General features: G+C 34.8%; 3 protein-coding genes across 4 annotated transcripts; 2 read left to right on the top strand and 1 right to left on the bottom strand.

Annotated features, from left to right (window-relative positions):
* The first annotated feature begins 2960 nt into the window (after window positions 1-2960).
* LOC149729646 (centromere protein V-like) lies at window positions 2961-6733 on the top strand. The gene is made up of 3 exons (XM_089886103.1): window positions 2961-3169; window positions 5036-5220; window positions 6202-6733. Exons 1-3 carry the CDS (start codon window positions 3072-3074, stop codon window positions 6345-6347), a joined length of 429 nt encoding a protein of 142 aa, XP_089742229.1. The 5' UTR covers window positions 2961-3071; the 3' UTR covers window positions 6348-6733.
* Window positions 6734-6958: 225 nt separating this feature from the next.
* LOC149729645 (uncharacterized) lies at window positions 6959-15809 on the top strand. Its single transcript, XM_089886090.1, has 14 exons — window positions 6959-7311; window positions 8365-8494; window positions 9106-9264; window positions 9666-9811; window positions 10338-10423; window positions 11049-11178; window positions 11580-11663; window positions 12073-12424; window positions 12790-12970; window positions 13605-13705; window positions 14344-14515; window positions 14944-15033; window positions 15472-15565; window positions 15618-15809. Exons 1-14 carry the CDS (start codon window positions 7267-7269, stop codon window positions 15672-15674), a joined length of 1827 nt encoding a protein of 608 aa, XP_089742216.1. The 5' UTR covers window positions 6959-7266; the 3' UTR covers window positions 15675-15809.
* On the bottom strand, window positions 15694-19683 carry LOC149729644 (coiled-coil domain-containing protein 93-like). 2 transcript variants are annotated; one of them, XM_089886088.1, is made up of 3 exons: window positions 17947-19683; window positions 17338-17544; window positions 15694-16430 (listed from the first exon to the last, which is right to left on the bottom strand). In XM_089886088.1, the coding sequence occupies exons 1-3, from the start codon at window positions 19528-19530 to the stop codon at window positions 16260-16262; spliced, it is 1962 nt and encodes a 653-aa protein (XP_089742214.1). In that variant the 5' UTR covers window positions 19531-19683; the 3' UTR covers window positions 15694-16259. The 2 variants fall into 2 exon arrangements, with proteins under 2 accessions (XP_089742214.1, XP_089742215.1); XM_089886089.1 differs by having other exon boundaries at window positions 15694-16418; window positions 17947-19678.
* Between the last annotated feature and the right edge of the window lie 406 nt (window positions 19684-20089).

The following is a 20089-nucleotide window of genomic DNA, read 5'->3' as shown; positions in this document are numbered from 1 at the left end:
GATACCCAGTATGCACATCATAGTTAATAATGATGCACACAGCGCACATGCGACTCGGGCCCAGACGTGTTCGTAAAATTTACAATAACTTGTGTAAAAATAGTTATACGCTCCGTAAATAGTAAAAAGAACTCATTAAGTTTTTTAGTACAAAGCTTTACGCAAGTACTAAGTAAAATTAAACATTTTTATTATGACTTCTGTTAGCTAACGCCTGGGATTCACATGGGTGAAAGACGAGCTGTCTGGTTGAAACTGTCTTTAGAATCCTAATGAAGCGATACATGAGTAGACAACTATAGTCGCCAAGCAGTTCGCTTCAACACTGTCTGTGCAGAAGTAATGGAGATAGCTGAAATTAATCAAGCAGAGAGAGATCTCGTCGATAGGTTAAAAACGCTGTGTGATGCAAGCGGTAAAGAATTTGATCCAACCAAATCAGCTCCTATATTTCACGAGCTTGCCAAGATTTATCAAAACAAAAGTGACCATAAAAAGTTGAATGCTATTCGTAGCGCGGCTTTATTTAATGCCGCTATTGTAAGAAATATCTGTGACAAACAAATCAGGCATGACCTACAAGCTTTTTGTTCAGACCTTTTAGTCAAGGCAGACGCTGTAAAACGTAACGCTGATTTGGTTTCTCTGGCTGCTACGTTAAAACGCGAGTTGTTTGAGTTTCGAAAGGTTATTGGCGAAAGTTTTAATGAACTCCAAGTAATTCCGTGTGGTGTAGCAAATGGTGCTCTACGTACGATGGAAAAAGAGATAATTATGAGTATTCAAAAGCTTCAGGATGAAGTTACGAGAAGGTACACTGAGCTAATGAAGTTCGTTTCTGATACATGCATTGAAATTATGGGAACACCGCCGTGTAAATATGCTGTAGTTGGAATGGGTTCCTTGGCACGCTCTGAAATCACTCCATATTCAGATTTCGAGCATATCATTCTTTTGGATAACGAATACGCCCAAATAAAAGATAAACGATTGAGCCTTAGATACTTCAAATGGTTTTCAACTGTATTTCACGTCATTTTGCTCAATCTTGGAGAAACTATGATTCCTACAGTTGCAATTCCAACCTTAAATGGAGGCCTCGGTTTTCGGTTTTATGATACGTATACACCGAATGGCGTTTCGTTTGATGGTCTACTTTCCTTTGAATGCAAGTTTCCACTCGGAAGACAACCCACAGAAAATAGACCGTGGAAAAGTAGTCTTATTAAACCAGTTGACGAAATGGTTCTATATTTAAGCACGGAGAACGAACTAAAGGAAGGATATCACTTGGCGGATATAATATCCAAGACTTGCTTCGTAGCTGGACAACAAAGTATTTATGATGAATACCAAGAAAAGTCTGGTTTATGTATAAAAGAAAACGACAAAGCAACAGACTTTACTGCACTAAGGATACAAATCAAAAATGATTTACAGAATTTAAATATTGTATCTCAGTATTTGAATGTTTTTCAAGGGTTTCAAAATCTCCATATCAAGCGAGTGCTTTATCGAAGTGTGACCATATTTGTTGCCGCCCTTGGCCGGTTGTATTCTCTGAAAGAATCTTCTAGCTTTAAAATAATTAATACACTAGAAGAACTTAGAGTTTGTAGCAAAGAAGTGGCTCACGAACTGAGATTTGCTGTGGCAGTGGCTTGTACGGTGAGAGGAAAGTACTACAAATCAAAGGAACGACACTGTGATATATTCATGGAAGGTTCGAAGAAGAAAGACATTATAGATGGTTTAATTAACATTGTTGGAAAACATAGCTTTCTTTCTCTTGTTAAAATAACCTATAGCTTACAAAACTTCGTCCAAAATTTATTTGAAAACGAGAGACACTTCAATGAACACAGGTTGCAGAATATATACTGGGAACAAATAATAGGAATGAATGAGGGTTTATTCGAAATGGGCTTGAATGAAATTTAAATATTAAATACTTTTACATGTGCATTTGGTATGCCATTTAATTCGGCCGAAAGGATTATTTCGCTCATAGGTTTTTAATCATTTTCATGACATGTTACCAATTATAAAATATTGTGTAGGCTACCCATTCTTCAATCCAACAAATCGTTCCAGCATTTTCCTGTAAATATTTGATACGTATGCTCGCTACCTATACGAAAGAAACAATAAATAATGTTTTTTATAAAAAAATTATTGACATTTCAATAGATTGTAGTAGAGTAGGGTGAGGTAAGTTGGGAAATGGGGAAAATGGGACAGTTTTTAAACTTTTTACGTGTACGCCTCAAAATGGTACAGTATAATTTGATAATTTGACAGTATTCTTACGGTCCAACAGAGTCCGTGACGAAGCGGTACTGTTGTTAAGTTAAGTCGAACACATCAATGTTTGAAACGAGTAAAAAAGAGCCCGTTTATTTTGACTGGTTGTTAGCTACAAGTTGCAATAAATACTATCAATATTAAATGTTTTTAGTTTAGATGAATTATTGAATGTAAATTGCTTTATCTTCGCTTGACCGTAAAAACTATGGAAGTGGGACAAGACAAATAATGTATAAACTTGATTTGTCCAGTATTATTTCGTGTTGTTTACATATATTCTTAATAAAATCATGTATTAATGAAAATTAACAAGGTTGTTTTAGTGTGATGTAATATATTTCTTTGAAGTTTTATAAATTAATAATGGTATGATGGTAAAAAGTCATTTTACAATTCAACACACCTTCCCAAAGCACAGATGAGAGAGGCCACTCGTTTTACTGTGACCAAAGTTGTATAATTCGTTTACACAATTTTATTAATAATTTACGTGCCTATTCATTCTAGTTTCGCTCTCTTTTTTCAGTTTAGGGAATTTTCCTATATAATAAACAAATTATTTGGCGGGAACAATAATTGTTTTTTCGTGTAGTTTGTTGGTTGTTGTATACTGTATATGATTAATAAATTAGAGAGTATGTCTTCGGGTGGGTAAAATTTTTAACTAAAAGGTATTTATATCTGTTCACAGTCGTTTTAGTAAGTTACGCTTTTCGGAATTTATACGACTACATTACAGTAAAATCAGGTCTCGTTTATCTAAAATGTCGTTGGATTTAGTTAAACATACTGGTGGTTGCCACTGTGGTGCTGTGAGATTCGAAGTCATGGAAACTTCTATCATCTACGCGATCGATTGCAAGTAAGTCTAGTATAGCAATGTTGGTGAATCACATTATGGGTATTATTACTGCCGGTGAGTGGTGACCAGTGAAAAAATTTTGGTCTTAAAATGTTCCTTGCGTCTCCCTGATACCAGCTGTATAATTTATTTAAAAAAAACTAGGGTGTTCGTTTCGAAAATTAACTTTGAAAATGCGCGAAAACATGCTTTGTCACAAAATTCTTTATAAAATTTTAAATTTAATAATTACCGCCCCTAGCGGAAATTGTGTACCTACTTCTTCGCATAGTCCCAAGTATCATATTTCTCGTCCCATTTGGTAGTAAACAAAGAACATTTAAATAATTATAAAATTGTATCCTCACGAGGACAACACTAAAAGGAGGGATGGAGGGACGGGGGGACGGAGGGAAACTGAGTACTAAAAGGAGGAAAGGGAGGGACGGAGGGAAGGAGGGAAAATACCGTTACTAAAAGGAGGGAAGGAAGCAAAATGGAGGGACGGAGGGAAACAATAATTCCTTTGCTTAAACCTATGGGCGGAGGGAAACTATTTTTTACCCAAAATAAGTGGAGGGACGGTAGGGAAATGGTGGAGGGACAGAGGAAAATGGTGGAGGGACGGAGGGAAACTGGTGGAGGGATGGAGGGAAACTATTTTTCACTCAAAATAAGTGGAGGGACGGTAGGGAAACTGGTGGAGGGATGGAGGGAAACTATTTTTCACTCAAAATAAGTGGAGGGACGGTAGGGAAACTGGTGGAGGGACGGAGGGAAACTATTTTTCGTCCAAAAAAAGTGGAGTGACTTTCCCTACCGTCCCTCCACTTTTTTGGGCGAAAAATAGTTTACCTCCGTCCTTCTACCAGTTTCCCTACGGTCACTCCACTTTTTTTGGACGAAAAATAGTTTCCCTCTGTCCCTACACCAGTTTCCCTACCATCCCTCCACCATTTCCCTACTGTCCCTCCACTTATTTTAGGTAAAAATTAGTTTCCCTCCGTCCCTCTACCAGTTTCCCTCTGTTCCTCCACTTATTTTGGGTAAAAATTAGTTTCCCTCCGTCCCTCCACAAGTTTCCCTACCGTCCCTCCACTTATTTTAGGTAAAAATTAGTTTCCCTCCATCCCTCTACCAGTTTTCCTCTGTTCCTCCACTTATTTTGGGTAAAAATTAGTTTCCCTCCGTTACTCCACCAGTTTCCCTACCGTCCCTCCACTTATTTTTGGTAAAAATTAGTTTCCCTCCGTTCCTCTACCAGTTTCCCTCTGTCCCTACGCCCATAGGGTTTAAGCAAAGGAATTTTTGTTTCCCTTCGTCCCTCCATTTTGCTTCCTTCCCTCCTTTTAGTAACGGTATTTTCCCTCCTTCCCTCCGTCCCCCCCCTTCCCTCCTTTTAGTACTCAGTTTCCCTCTGTCCCTCTGTCCCTCTATCCCTTCTTTTAGTGTTGTCCTCCTCACGACTCCTATGAACTGTTGTTAATTGTTTAAAACACAATCGGGATATTTAGATATTATGTGCTAAAAGTGTCTCATCTTTCCCCACTCTACTTACCTACTATATGCATCGAATCTAACAAATGCTTAGGTTTGTCCGCTGCTGCAAGAGGGACGTTTAATACGCTGTTCGTTGTCCAGGGCCGCTAATAAAATAAGTTTGGTTATCACTGCGCTATAAGTAACGGAATATGTTTATGTTCATTTATCATTCGGAACTGTTTTAATTTTTAGTAAATCAGTGGGCACTAATTTAATAGACCGAAAATACTTGGCAACAAAACTGCAGTTGAACCAACTTGAATGGTACTCCGAAGTAACAGAATGGAATATGCTGTATAGTTATTTATCAGTCTGCACTGTTTTAATTTTTACATCATATTCCAGCTGCAGTATTTGCTACATGAAAAGCAACGCTCACTTCATTGTTCCTTCCTCAAGCTTCAAACTTTTAAAAGGAAGTGAAAATCTAACTACATATACATTCAACACACACCAAGCGAAGCACACATTTTGCAAGATTTGTGGAGTGCAAAGCTTTTATACACCAAGATCTAACACAGATGGCTACGGTAATTTTAAAGTGGACTACTTGTTAATAATAATTTTAAGGAAAAATAACTGGTACATGTACCAGTGGTGTGGCTGGTGTTGAATTATAGGGTACCAAGTATGTAGACAATATTGTGTTTAGGGTCAGTGACTTAGTCACCGTTCATCGTACATAGGGATGCACATTACAGAATAATTAGGTATTCTAGGATATCCTAGAATACTTTAATTCGAATCTAGAATTCCGAATCTAGAATTTCGAATCTTTTTACATTTATAGGAAAAAAAAAATTTTACCCACAAAAGTCAGTTTATTGACCCTTTCATAACAGCCTTGTTGGATCTTGAGTTGTAAAATGATCAAAAATTGTACTATTGGGTAGTTTTTGCGTCATGAAACGTATAACAGGCTATAAAAAGACGTTACGAAACGTTTACTCTCGAAAGTCCCACAAACACAAAAATATTTTTTTTCAAAAATTAATAACTTTCAAAAATTGTTAATATAGTATATGAGATGACGTGTAATGACGTCATAAAACAGAATACCGAATCCCGTAATTAGATTCGAATACAAAAGGATTCGAATCTCATGGATTCGAAATTCTGTAATGTGCATCCCTAATCGTACATGACGTGTATATTTATGTTGCCTATTGTTTTGCCACTGTTCATGCGTGGCAAACTATAGAACAAGGCGGTTGTTGCGTCTATTGCCTGCTTTGCGCCTCCATTTTATTGTTTGTGTGCGTTCGTTCTGTGTACATGTGTTGCTTATGTTTATCTTTAACCGTCTTTACAGACTTCCCAAACATTCGTTAGCATCTTAGTAAATGTAATAAATGTAAATTTATACCGAAATAGGATTTCCCTATCATCTAATATGCAGGCCTACCAAGAGAATTTTGCATGGGTTGCAGCAACTTCTAGATTTATTAGAAAGGCAATTTAATATATATACTTGCTTTGACCCCTATCAGTATAATTTTTTTTAATTTAAGGAATCAACCCACGGTGCATAGACAAAGGAACAATTAAAAAAATTATTTCCGAAAATTTTGACGGAGACAAATGGGAAGCTTCAATGGAAAAAGAGAAATTAAAAGATGCTCCTATTACTGATAGATCAAAATCAAAAAAACTTTAAGTTTTTTTTATAACGTGTGTTAAAATGTCACATCATGTATTAACATGTAATTTGTTTTATTACCCTTTTTGTTATTTTACTTTACTGCAATCCAACTGTATCTAATAATGTTATAATTAATAATTGCTTTGCATTTTTTACTTTAATACCTTGCAAAAAGTATATCCTACTTAATTATGAAATATTCTTAATGGTGCTTTTAATAACAACTGATAATTTCATCACTCCTGTTTTTATTGTTTATTTTTAAAACTATCATTCTTTTATCAAAAATATTTGTTGCTGTAACTAGAATTACTATAATAGAATGTAACATGCTTTATCTTCGCTTAGTTGAAAAATGACAGTTGTTCTAACACAGGTGTTCTGTTTCATACACCTTGCGCCAGCTTATGAGTTACCATGTTTGTTACTTTGTGGTTAATTATTTTTTTAAGGGGATTTTTATGTTTGGCTGATAATTTGGACAACCCATTAATGACCACTGGGTTGTAGCAATTGCCGTTAACTGTCTTGCCCAAGGGCCAACAATGATAGCAGCAGCAAGCCTTGAACCCATTACCCCTGGGTTAAAGGCAAGCACGTGGCAAAAATAGACAGATGAGAACATCACGCAATAACTTATATTTTTCCAGACCCATATTAAAAAAAACATGTTTTTCCACAATTAATTTTTTTCTCTATTTACTTATATGTAATGTTTTATAAACGCTCATAATTTTGTGTTTATATAATAACTAACTTGTTAATTTAGTCTAAAGTTTTAATTTTTAAAACTCTTTCAACATGATGTACAGAGACCTAGTTGAAGTCATGTAAAATATATTTTTGCAATAATAATAATATCTTTTTAATTTTAACAGTGCAATCCTGGTTAGGGAATAGTTGTTTAAATTGTTACAAAACAAATCGATTGTAAATGGCACCAATTCAAATAAAAGAAGTGATTGGAGTGTCATCAGAGGTATGTAAGAGGATAAATAACTCCACACAGCTGTATAGACAAGGGGTGCAACCTGTAGCCCACAGGCAAAATGTACAGCCCGTGGTTTCAAATGTAATGAATGTAACTTACTTTATCCTCGCGTGGCCGGAAAACGACAGTCGTTAGAACACGGGTTTAACACCTCGTGCCAGCTTACGAGTTACCATGTATGTTACTTTGCGGGTGATTATTTTTTTTGGATTTTTTCATTTTTTATGTATGGATGATAATTTGGACAACTCATTAGTGACCACTGGGTTGGAGCAATTGTCGTTAAGTGTCTTGCCCAAGAACACATACGCCCACAATGGTAGCAGCGACGAGCATTGAACCCTTTACCTAATGGTTACAGGCAGGCGCACTAACCACTACGCCACGGCGCCGGACATAATGACTTCCGTTATAACCTGGGTGTTCATATACCTCAAAAGTTGTGACAGCTTACAAGTTACCCTGTTGATAATTTTTGGGGGATTTTTTATGTATGGCTAATAATTTGGACAACCCATTAGTGACCACTTAGTTACAGTAAATTTTTTAAGGGGATTTTTACGGGGCTGATAATTTGGACAATCTATTAGTGACCACTGGGTTTGGGCAATTGCTGTTAAGTGTCTTGCCCAAGGACACATACGCCCACTATAGTAGCAGCATTCCACCCACTATGGTAGCAGCGTTGTAATTTATACCTGGTCGTTCTGTAATAAAGGTTGCACATCCCTGATATAGAACATGTCTGCATAACATTTCACTTATTGCTATGCACAATTCTTTTGATGGATAGCTCTTCTGCATTAGATTTCAATGCATTTTCATTCCGCTTTAGAGTGTAAAGTGCAAGTTTGGCAGGTTTGCTTTATACTAATCAATTAAAACAATATTTTAAACCATATAAATATTATAACAGCTAAACACAGTTTAAATGTTTTTTTAACACTATAATAACGACTGTTGTTTTCCAGCCAAAGGTTATAGCAAGTTAAATTTATTCATAAATAAATTTTGTAAAACCAAACCATTTTACTATTTTAGGATGCAACTTATCTAGCTACCAATCTAATCAATGGAAATAAATGGATGACAAACAGCAAGGATCAGAATGTTGATGCTGATGTGGAACTGCAGTTTGAATCTTTGTCTCAAATCGATTTCTTGGATATTGGTTTGTAACTCTAGTTTTAAAATACATAAAAACCTAACCAGTATAGATTTAACACTGTAGGAAGGGCATGGTGTCTTATATGACTATGACTGTAGAACTATATTAATATAATAATAATAACTTTAGTTGTTTTTTCGATTACAATAGCCAAGATTTAGAAATATTTTAAAAGAAAAGACAGGATATAGCGACAAAACAGTTGGTAAAACACGCTTTTAGATAAAACGTATTTTACATTTAATTGAAACAAAATAAGCGTGGTTGCTACACCTACTTAAGTTAAGCTATGAGTAATGGTAATGAATGTACCCTTTATACTGGTTTAAATACTTATCTAATTGAAATAATATTCTATGTTATTCATTTATTTGTGATCTTACTTTGTAATCCTACATAGTTTGTCAACCTGTTATACAATGTACATGAAGAATTCCTATTTTTTTTGTGTGTTTTTTAAATTGTGTGATAAATTTTCCAAAGCTGAATTTGATTTTTTGTATAAAAGTTGGTATACAAATTGTAAATGATCCTAAATTTAGGTAAATTATCAAGCTGCAAAATATTTTATGTTCTGTTAATTTATAAACTTCTAGAAACTGTTTAATTTTCAGGTTACTTCAATGTATCGTCTTTAGAGGTTCTGGTATCAAAATCGAATTGGCCAACATACCGTTCTCATGCCATCCTGCTGCCAACTGTAATCTTGCAAAATTCTATGGATGCGCGATTGGGAGCAAAAAAGTCTGGCTGCAAAATGTACAGATTCTCAGGTTAGTAATGGAAATAATACATTTTTTCGTGTGTCTTGTAGGTGGAAAACCTGACGTGATAGGTAAACAAATCGCTATCGCTTATTAGTATCGGGTATCGTTTACCACTCGTGACTCGCCTATGGTTGTTATTCACCCTTGAAGCAATAAAGTCGATGTTTACGTTAGTTTTTCATCAACTATGCATAATGCTTTTTTAAAAAATAAGTTACATTGTAAGCGAGCATAATATGTAAGAAACAGAACAGCCGTGTTTTGCGACTGCCATTCCCCACCATAACTGGATAAATAGGTCACGCCAATCCATACGAAATTATTAAAACATGAAGTAAAATTTTATAGTTTTGTAATTTCATATTTACTGTTTGTAAATTTATTTCATTCCATTATTGTAATTTCAGATCATTTTGACCGCGAAGTTGGCAAGCAGGAATGGGATAAAGTGAAGCTGGTTCTTCACCAACCGTATGCCAGAAATAAACAGATGGGAATTGAATTTGTCAGGTTTGGAATGGTCAAGTCAAATAAAAACACTAAAGTTAAAAATGTAAGTAAAATTTATTTAAGTGTCCTCAGTTTTTTACCTAAACAGCAATAAATTGGCGGGCAAGTTTGGGAGCTTGTTGCCTGTGTAACAGGCCAACAGGGAATGAGTTTGCGGACCTGAAATAAGAAATGTATGCTGGGAGCATGATGATCCTCCTAACCCTTCTAGGTTTCCTACTAATTACTTTACTAACAGTAACTGTTTACGTACTGTTTTTTTAATGGTTAAAAACAGATTACCTCAAAAACAAAATGTTTTTGGGGACATGATCCTCCTAACCCCCCCTGGGTGGTCTACTGGTTACATTTTTACACTGACTTTTTAATAGATACTATTAAGTTTTTTTTGGAAATATGCCTTTTTATAAATACCGTACATTTGCTTTGGTACTTACTACTTAGTCGCATTAACTAGTAATATTATAAGCCAATTACAATTGTTTTTATGTGAATTTGCATTATTATCGGCAAATAAGTTACAAAATAAATAGGAATTTCAAAGCTAACCAGTAGTTTCTCGCATTTAGAAAACATCAACAAATTTGGTAGAAAGTTCGGCAAGCAAAGTTTTTCAAGAATCTTCTTTTGCAAAGATTATAAATACCACAAATAAGTAAGTGTAGACTACTTTTAACACAAGGTCACTTACTCCTGGTTGCTTAATAGCACAAATAAGTAAGTTTTTAACTTGGCAAAGTTGCTTACTTAAGTCCCAAATATTTTATATTTTCCATATGTACATATATTGTAGAGGGGGCGGGGGGGAAGATATAAGACACCTTTTCGTTCCATTTTATTGTCCCATTTGGTAGTAAACAAAGAACATTCAAACCTAAAAAAAACTGTATTCTCTTGAGTCCCATAGGCCGTTGTTAATTGTTTAAGACAGCAATTCTTAAAATGGGGTAAATTTACCCCATAGGTAAATTCCTAGTATTTACAGGGTAAATGAGCTACCAATAAAAATCCAAATCAGTTCAACTAATTGTTTTCGCTTTTTAATACATGAGCATCATATTACATATTTGGGATAAGTTTAATAAGCATCTTTGTTAAAACGGTAATGCATACAAAAAAGTTTAAGAACCACTGGTTTAAATGACCAGGAGATTTGGATATTATGTGCTAAATGTCCGGTCTTTCTAGGTCCCCAGGTCCTCATAAAAAGATTTTCACTCCACTAACCTTTTGTGGTATTTAAATTACTTTATACTGTTGTAATTTAAAGATAATGTCAGGCAGGACAACCAAGCGCTGACGGAAAAATGGAGGAAAATTTCCTCATCTATTGATGGAGTAAATGGAGCAAATTCTGTCATGAGCAGAACAGCGAAAATGGTTGTTGCATCACAATTGAAATCGCCAAAGGTACAGCTTTGCATAAAACTCAAAAAATCAAAAATACGAAATGTAAAAACAAATAACTAAACAAATATTTTACAAAAAAACATCCAAAACATGAATAAATCTTAAAATGTACAGTCTGGAGCAGTGGTTCTTAAACTTTTTTGTATGCTTTACCCTTTTAACAAAGATGCTTATCAGATTTACCCCCAATATGTAATATGACACTGCAGACGCTCATGTATTAAAAAGCGAGAAAACCAAATACATCAGTTGAACTGATGTGGAATTCTATTAGTAGTTTATTTACCCCTAAATTCTAGGAATTTACCCCAAGGGATAAATTTACCCCAGTTTAAAACTCTGGTTTGGAGCGTTTTAACTGAATGATGAAATGTGAAACAGTTGTATTCAATTTTGTTAAGGTTATGTCAAATACAACTGCATGCAATGATGTTCATAAAGAGAAGAGAACAAAACAGTTTACTAAGATGTCACCAGCAAGATTGGTTTGTTGCAGTTTTGCCAAGTTGTTAGCTTTTAAAATGCAGCACATTTTGCTGTATATCGATGTAATGTCCACATATTCTTTTGTAACTATTAGAAGTTTAACTTAATAATAATTAAACATAAATGGCTCGTATGTCCGCTAGGTGTAGGAATCTTATTTTCTTCCATTTAAAGGTAAATCTGTTTTAACTGTTAGCTTGTTTTAGCAAGTGTTGTTTTGCCCCTATATCCTGTCTTTTTCTTTAAACTATTTCTAAATCATTACTACTGTAATCAAAAAGAGAAATAAAAGATAATATTATATTATTATTACTATATCCATAGCATGTTTTAGCTCATCTTTGGTTTTTATGGATGATGAGAAATTGAGAACATTTTTGACCTTGTTTTAAATAATTTTTTTCACAGAAAAGGATGCAGCTCATAAAAGAAAAACAGAACATCTCTGAAAACACTCATGTGCAAGTAAAAGCCAACCAAAAGTCTTTCCAGAATCTGAAACAACAAAAACTAGAACAAAATTCTCTAAGTTCACCTCACAATAAAGACTCTAATCAAACGTCCAAAATAAATGAAACTCATGTTCATAGGGGCGAAAAAAATGATATAAAAAATAACCAGCCTACTACAAGTGCAACCTCTAAAGAAGCAAGTCCAACTTACACCCAGAAACAGATCAAAAAGTTAAAGAAGGCAATAAAAAGCTTTTTCACTGACCTGGATGCAAATCAGTTTAATGTGGAAGAATTAACTGTAAAAGGTAAGGAAAATGATTATAGCAAAACTAGTAATGAAAGCATTTCCCCATTATATTAGACTAGTGTTGGGGTAATTTATAGGCTAACTCTGGTCTAAATTTCAACTATCCTGGCATGTCTCCATACAGGACCGACCAGGTAAAATGGACTAGTGTCTGTGATAGATAAAATTTGGTGTTTGTTTTTACCAACGAGTACATTACAAATCACACCTTTGCAAACTAGGGTTCTTAATGTTAAGTGTCAACAAGAATGTACTAATATACCAAAAAACAAAACAATCACTTGTAATTTAGACAGGTAGTTTACCAATTATTTGCACAAGCCTTATACAGTACATGACATTAAAATATTTAAATTTTTACAGAACTGCGGCAGAATTTTGAATTTGGAAATGGGATCACACTAAATAAAGATGGGCGGAAATATTTTACTGATGTTGGTGCCAAGTATCTCTCTTTCTTGTTGCAAAATGAACAAAAGAATGAAGGAAACAATATGCAGGAAAATCGTGACCACAATAGAAATAAAAGAAAATCATCTGAAGCGTATGTTTTTATATTCCTTATAGTTACTGATCAAAGTGTTTTTTCACCTAAACATGCTTTAGCTTATTTTATTGTAAGGTTAATAAATAGCACTTAATATCCTCTCGTGGCAGGCAGAGCTATAACAAATAGAGGTGGTTTTTCTTAAACCTCATGCTCGCATAGGAGTTACCACATGTTTTTTTCGGTGTTCTTCAGTATACATACAACTTCGCAAACAAAATTCTTTGGTTGCGATCTTAGTGTTCTAACTGCCAGTCATGGGACAAAGTGGTGTATGCTTAGATTCGCCACTGTCAAAAATCACTTAAAAAAATGATGCGTACACGTACAATGTACATGGCACTGACCTCTGCTGTTCTGTAAATAGCTAAATGTACCATAACACCCTACTTAGCGGCAATTGCTCCAACCCAGTGGTCACTAATGGGTTGTCCAAATTAACAGCCACACATAACAAATAAATAAAGTAATCACCCACAAAGTAACATACTTGGTAACTCATAAGCTGGCACGAGGTGTATGAAACACAGCCCCTTTGTTTAACGACTGTCGTTTCCCAGCCACGCAAGGTTAAAGTAAGAAATTTCATTCATGCACACATACATCATATCATTCTACTTTTTTAAAACAGGTCTACATCCCACTGTGGAAGTTACGAATCTCCTGCTAAGGTGAAACGTATAGGACAAACCTCATCTAATATACACAATGTACAATGCCCCATCTGTCTATGTAAGTATATGTTTCTATATTAAAAAAAGATAAAAAAAAAAACAAATGAAAAAAAAAACCAAATGCAAAGTTGATATTGTGTTCAGTGGCGCAGCCAGGGGGGGGTTCAGGGGTTGTGACCCCCCCTTTTTAAACCACCCAAAAAAAAATTGTTTTTTAAAAAAAAATTTTGTAATTTTTTTTTATTAAAACCCCCTCCCCCTTTTTTTCTGGCTGCGCCACTGATTGTGTTGCTTATTGTGTGTTTAACTATAGCTATACCTTGTTTGCATTGGGTGTTGGCTACATTTTTCTCAAGCACATTTTACATTATTCAAAAACTTAAAAAATAGGTCATTTTTTTTGTTATACTAGCAATGTTTCTATCTGAATGTAAAAAAAAGTGTAAACAATATTTCCTTTTGTATTTCGACATTCATGAGTATTTTTTGTGGATTTTTTTATTTTTTATGTGTGGCTGATAATTTGGATAACCCATTAGTGACCACTGGGTTGGAGCAATTGCCGTTAAGTGTTTTGCCCAAGGACACATACGCCCACAATGGTAGCAATGACAATCCTTGAATCCATTACCTCTGGGTTCCAGGCAGGCGCGCTAGCCAACTGTGCTACGGCACCCACAAAACAATATTTTTCAGCCATGTTTTCTGGTTCTGAGATAGAGAACCATGCTGCACTTTGTGGGAGTGTTGACACGAATGACATCCAAGTACTTGCACATACAACCCCCACAAGCAACACAGTTGTTGATTGTTCAGACAACTCGAGTTTAAGTAAACAAGAACAAGAGAATTGGATCAAATATAGCCAGTATGTTATGTTTGAAAATGCAATTTTGTAAAAAATGGATGATTTAGTATGTGTCCACTTATGACTTATATATGTAACCACATATGTAATATATGTAACCACATATGTAATGTATGTAACCACATATGTAATGTATGTAACTTTTCGAATGATTGCTTTTGTTAAGGGGTTTTACAGCCGGCCACATTATAGCAGCACTGTCATTTAGAACACAAATTGATAGCAGTTATATCAGTTGGGCAATAATTTCTAATTACTTTTGCTGGGGAGTAATAAATTTCCCTGTCATACGCAATTGTAAAGTGTCTTCATGAGTAAAAATATATAGAACACATATATATATTTTATATGGTAGAAAATAAGGCACATTTAGGTATATCCGAATGTGTAATTTAATTGTATAAAATCACTGACTTTTGCTATTTTAGAAAACCCAAACCCTATCAGAAAAGATTAAACTGTTCGGAATATGAAAACACTCTCCTTGCCCGGTGCCCAACATGTGGACAAAAGTACAAGTATGTTAATATTGTGGTATCATTATGTAATCACTTTTGCGATGCATTTGCCATTTTAAACTTACCATTTGGATATCTTTAACATCGCAGGTTAATTTATTTGCAATTAAATTGGTGTCGCAGAAATCTGGTGCCCATTAGATATTTTATAATTTTTAAGATTTAGACGTATGATCAGAAACCACAGCCAGAAATGAGCATCAAAACCTGCATTTCCACATTAAATAAAAAAATCCAAAAACATGTATATAGGTATTCAAGTAATCTTCGTTCTTAACCAGATTTATAATAAAAATGTTTCGTGTTTTGCATTCACAGTAGCTTATGGGAACCAGATTTCCGTGACACCAACATGCCGTTAGAATTAGAACTAAAATATTTATTGAGTTATTAGACTGATGTTTCATTAAGCACTGGATAAGTCTTTTGTATGTATAGGGCTTCTGAGATTGAAATACACAGTGATGAATGTGCAGAGAAAGTATTCAGCGGCTACACACGTATGGGACTACATCTTGTAAAAACTAAGAAGGTATTTGGCTAGCTTTTTTCTAATTGCTGTCGCTAAAAAAATATTTTTACAGGAAGGAAAACAACCGAAGACTGCACAACTTTTAACTGGCCCCATAATGATAGATTAAGTCTCCAAGCTGTACCCCATTTTTAGTATATGACTTTTTTATTTTTTGGTAATATCACTTTGTTTAAATTCATTAATGCATTAAAAGTGTAATGAATTATGCGAGTTACAGCAATACATGGGCCAATGAATCAAAGTATTGGCAAATTATCAGTATTAGAAAATAAGAAACTTTAATAGGGTTTTTACTTTTAATATTTTTGGAATTGACAGTAGTCATTTTGCACCTATGCCAAAAATGGTATGCTGAGAACAGTCAATAAGCATATTATTGATATGATTTTAACATAAAATACTTCAAAATCGAGAATTCCCTTCTAAGGTATTTAAACTAGAACAGCATGATAAATATTGCACATAAAACAAATCAGATGAAAATCAGTCTAAAAAATATATTATACTGTGGATTAAGATGGGACACCTTTAACACATAATAATACCCTCATCAGATTTAAAAAAATTTTAACAAGGGTCTATGGAAGTCGTAGGAATACGTTTTTTCAATTTTTTGAATGTTTTTTATATACTACATGGGACAGTAAGATAGAATGTAAAGGTGCCCCATCTTCCCCCACCCTACTGTATTTTATGAGTTTAATTTGCTCCTTAAAATCTCATTCTTCCGACATTCTTCTTGAAAGCTTTGGATTGTCTTCACATATTCCCGATGTTTCTCCACCAGCTCCGTGTACCGATCGTGGAGCACGTTTCGTTTCATTTTTTCTTCTTGCCGTTTCTTCTCGACCTGTAAGAGTTGCTGGTGTTATCTTTTTGAACCAGAGAAAATATGAGTGTTGTTCCACTATCTAGTTGACATTTAAAAACTAGACTTAGACTCTTAGTTAGTTTTGGTATATTGTTAGTTGAGCTTATCGAGTTAATAACGTGGTTATGAATTATGATGATCACGTAATAAGAATCTAAGATACATAGATATCAAATATTTCGTGATATATGATAGCATGAATACTACACACCAGTACCGCAATTAAACATGCCCAACAGTTTTGAGAACCAGAGATGGGTTGAGAGTTAAAAAACCCTTATTATACATGGGTGCTGGAGTTGGGCATGGCCAAAGTTGTTGGAGGGGTGGCAAAACCAATTTATATTAAAAATATTTTTAATTTATAAAAATTGATCAATTTTTAGCACTATTTATTTATGGAGGTGCGAATTTTGCTGAGACACATGCGACTCAGCAATGGAAGTATCAAGCTTCAAACTTTACCATTACCAGAAGGTGTGGGGTACCTTAGCCCACATGATATGGGTTAAAGCAGTGGCTCTTAACATTTTTATCATTTTGGAAAGAGCATGATGGATTTTAATTACCTTTTTTTATAAAAGTAACAATTACAGGCGCAAAACATTTTTTAGTATTCTACCTTTTAAAACACCCCTGTTTTACACCTTGATTGGCGTACTGTTAGACAACACTGCACCCTGAAAAGGCCAAGTTACCTATAGGTTAAAAACCAATGGGTTTTAGAGGATTAGCATTGCTTTCATGATGGGCGTATGTGTCCTTGAGCCAGACAAAGACTGTCATTGCCTTGGTGCGCAAGGGTAAATTGGTTAAATTCATGATCATCACAACTTTAAAAGAAGTGTGTTTTTTATATATTTAAGCAACATAACTGCCTTATACACAATTTTTTTACCTTTATTTTATTTCCTTTTACTCCTTCAACGATTTTTTCAAACTGCTTTAAATATTGCTGCATGTTGTCTGGTGACTGTTTGGCTGCCGAGAAATTGTCGTAAATCGAGTCCAACAAGTCAACTTCTTTCTCCAGATACCTCCGCGAGTCTTCCAGTGTGTTGTACATTGTATAGAATTGCTTTGTCTCTTTGTGAGTCAGGGATATCTAGAAGAATAAAACTTAAAAATGAAGGTTGTTGGGAAAATGGAGGTTGATACTAAATGCAGAGTTCTAAATACAAAATTTCAAATGAAATTTTAAATAATCATAGAAATCCTACAATCTTTTCTAGATATCAATGTATGATAAATATTGTAAATAAAAAACAAAGAGAAAATGAAAATTTGTGAATTTAGTCTTTAATTATCCCACTTGCCTATATATTATAATTTAAAAAAACTGTAAAGGACAATATTCAAGCACCTATTATATTTACTGTAAAACAATTTGATTTAAGTAAACCAAAATATGTTTTAGGATCTTGCATACCATTGGTTGAAATAAAAATCACAGATACAGCAAAAATAATATATAAATACAGTAAAAATATTTAATTCCTAAACTTACTTGATCATAAAGCTCCACAAATCTTTTCTGATACTGAGTGAGTTCGGCCCTTGTTGGAACCTCATCAACCTTTCTTGCTAGTGTAGCAGCCAACCGGTTTTTGGAAGCCAGAAGCAATCTCATCTTGGCCAGTTTATTCTGGTCCCCTTTTAACTGCATCATAACGACAGATTCATTTTCATTATCAACTAATGCCACTTCTTCGGACCTGGCTTGCAAATGTTTAATTTCTTCTTTCATATTCATGGCCTCCTCTTTACAATGCGCTTTAAACATCGCCTCTTGCCGTTTCAGTTGCTCATTCATCATCACCAGACTCCTAAGCATTTCTACAGTAGCTTCATCTGCATTCTCTTCCAAATGTTTTACCTCTTCTATTTTTTCATCAATAATTGCTTTAGTATCTAATGCAGCATCCAGTTTCTTTTGCACCTCTTCTTCTTTCTGTTTTGTTTCTTCAAATTCTCTTTTGACCAACTTCATTTCATCTTGCTTCACTTTAAGTTGGGATTCAAGTGCCTCCATCTTGGTTTTATGTAAATCCCTCGGTGTGACAGTTTTGACAGCCAAAGTTTTTCTCATTTCTTTATTTTTTTGCTTAAACATATTCGAAACCTCGTGTATTTCACTAGACTGCATCTCAACAATGGACCCAATGATTCTCGTTGCAAGTTTTCCCTCAATTTCCTTTCCACTCATTGCGGACATATCTCCCATGAGATCTTGAAGAGTCTTCTCTTGCGCAATTTGGATCATCTCTTCTTCATCCTCTTGTAATTCTTCGCTCTTCCCCTCACCGGACTTAACTTTAGTAAAAGCAGAATGAAGAACTTGATTCAAATCTTCTTCTTCTTCCTCTTCTCCATTTTCTTTTGACTTCTTTCTCCGATTTGAACTTCGGCTAAAATTTGTTAACCTTCTCTGCCCATATTCCAGTAATGTAGCAGATGTTATTGCTTCTTCTGTAACTAGTGCACTTTTATCTTTTATTTTGTATTTCCTAACAGGCCGATACACATTCCTCAGTGTTCGAACTGCATCTAGCATTTGATCCTTTTTCTCTTCAAGCACAAGATCTTCTGGTGTCTTGTAATGCTTCTGAAACTGTGAGATACTATAAGATCGAATATGGTCACCTGATTCTTCTCTTGTCTCAATAACTTTCTTCACAAGCCATTGGATCACCGGGAAAATACTTTTAAAATCCTGTCCTTGAATCTGATGTGGCTCAATCTGATACGGGCAGTTCATCTTTGGTAAAACACTAACAATTTTTTCAGTCAGGGAAATTTTCTGCCCAATTGTTGAGTTCTCCTGGAATAGCAAATCCACGTCTACATCAAAACTGCAATTTGAAATAGACCACGTCATTCCACCGACCACTTTATCAAATGAAGACAGTCCCTTAATTCTCGCACGAAAATAACCCGCTGCGACAAGAAGATCAACGATTTCATTCAACTTGATTTCTTGTTCTTCGTCTTCTTTTGTCTCCACTTCTCTCTCGTTGCCATCCTGATCAAAGTTGGCTCCAACTTTTGAGCTCGTTCTCGCTTTTCTGAAAACGCTTGATGTTGTGGCCATATCGAACGTTTTACATATATTTTACACAGCAATCAGCATGTAACTGAACGGTAACTAAAATATCTGTATTATTAAAAAAATTGCTTGTTTTTGAGGGGTTTTGTTTATACAGTATTAGTATTTCAGTGACATTTTCACCTACCTTCTGCACGTACAGATATGACATCAAACAGCGCCCGGTTGCCCGGTTGTGCCAAATGCTGCATAATGGCGCCCGAACAAGTGTTACAACTGTAGGAGGACAACGTTTACATTTAACCTATGCATAATGATTAAATCACGACCGTGATTAAATTAAAATTATAAAACACTCGTGTTGCGTAACTATTATATAGGGTGCAAATGAGTTTAAGAGACAAGTCAAACAAGAGAGCCCAACTACAATGGATGAGCACGTATTGTAAATTGTCCAAGTTTAATTAACTCGTTTACTACTGCGGTAGTGTAAGCTCGTAAAAAAAACAGAAGTAAACCGGGCACTTTGTTGGACCGTGGGAATACTGCTGAATAATACTGCAACATTTTTTTTTTATCAAATGAGTACCCGTAAAAGGATATT

This window comes from Ciona robusta, chromosome 10 (assembly GCF_009617815.1).
Source record: "Ciona robusta chromosome 10, ASM961781v2".
In the NCBI taxonomy this organism is placed as follows: domain Eukaryota; kingdom Metazoa; phylum Chordata; class Ascidiacea; order Phlebobranchia; family Cionidae; genus Ciona; species Ciona robusta.
Note: the sequence above shows the minus strand (reverse complement) of the source record. Positions and strands in the feature narration are given on the sequence as shown.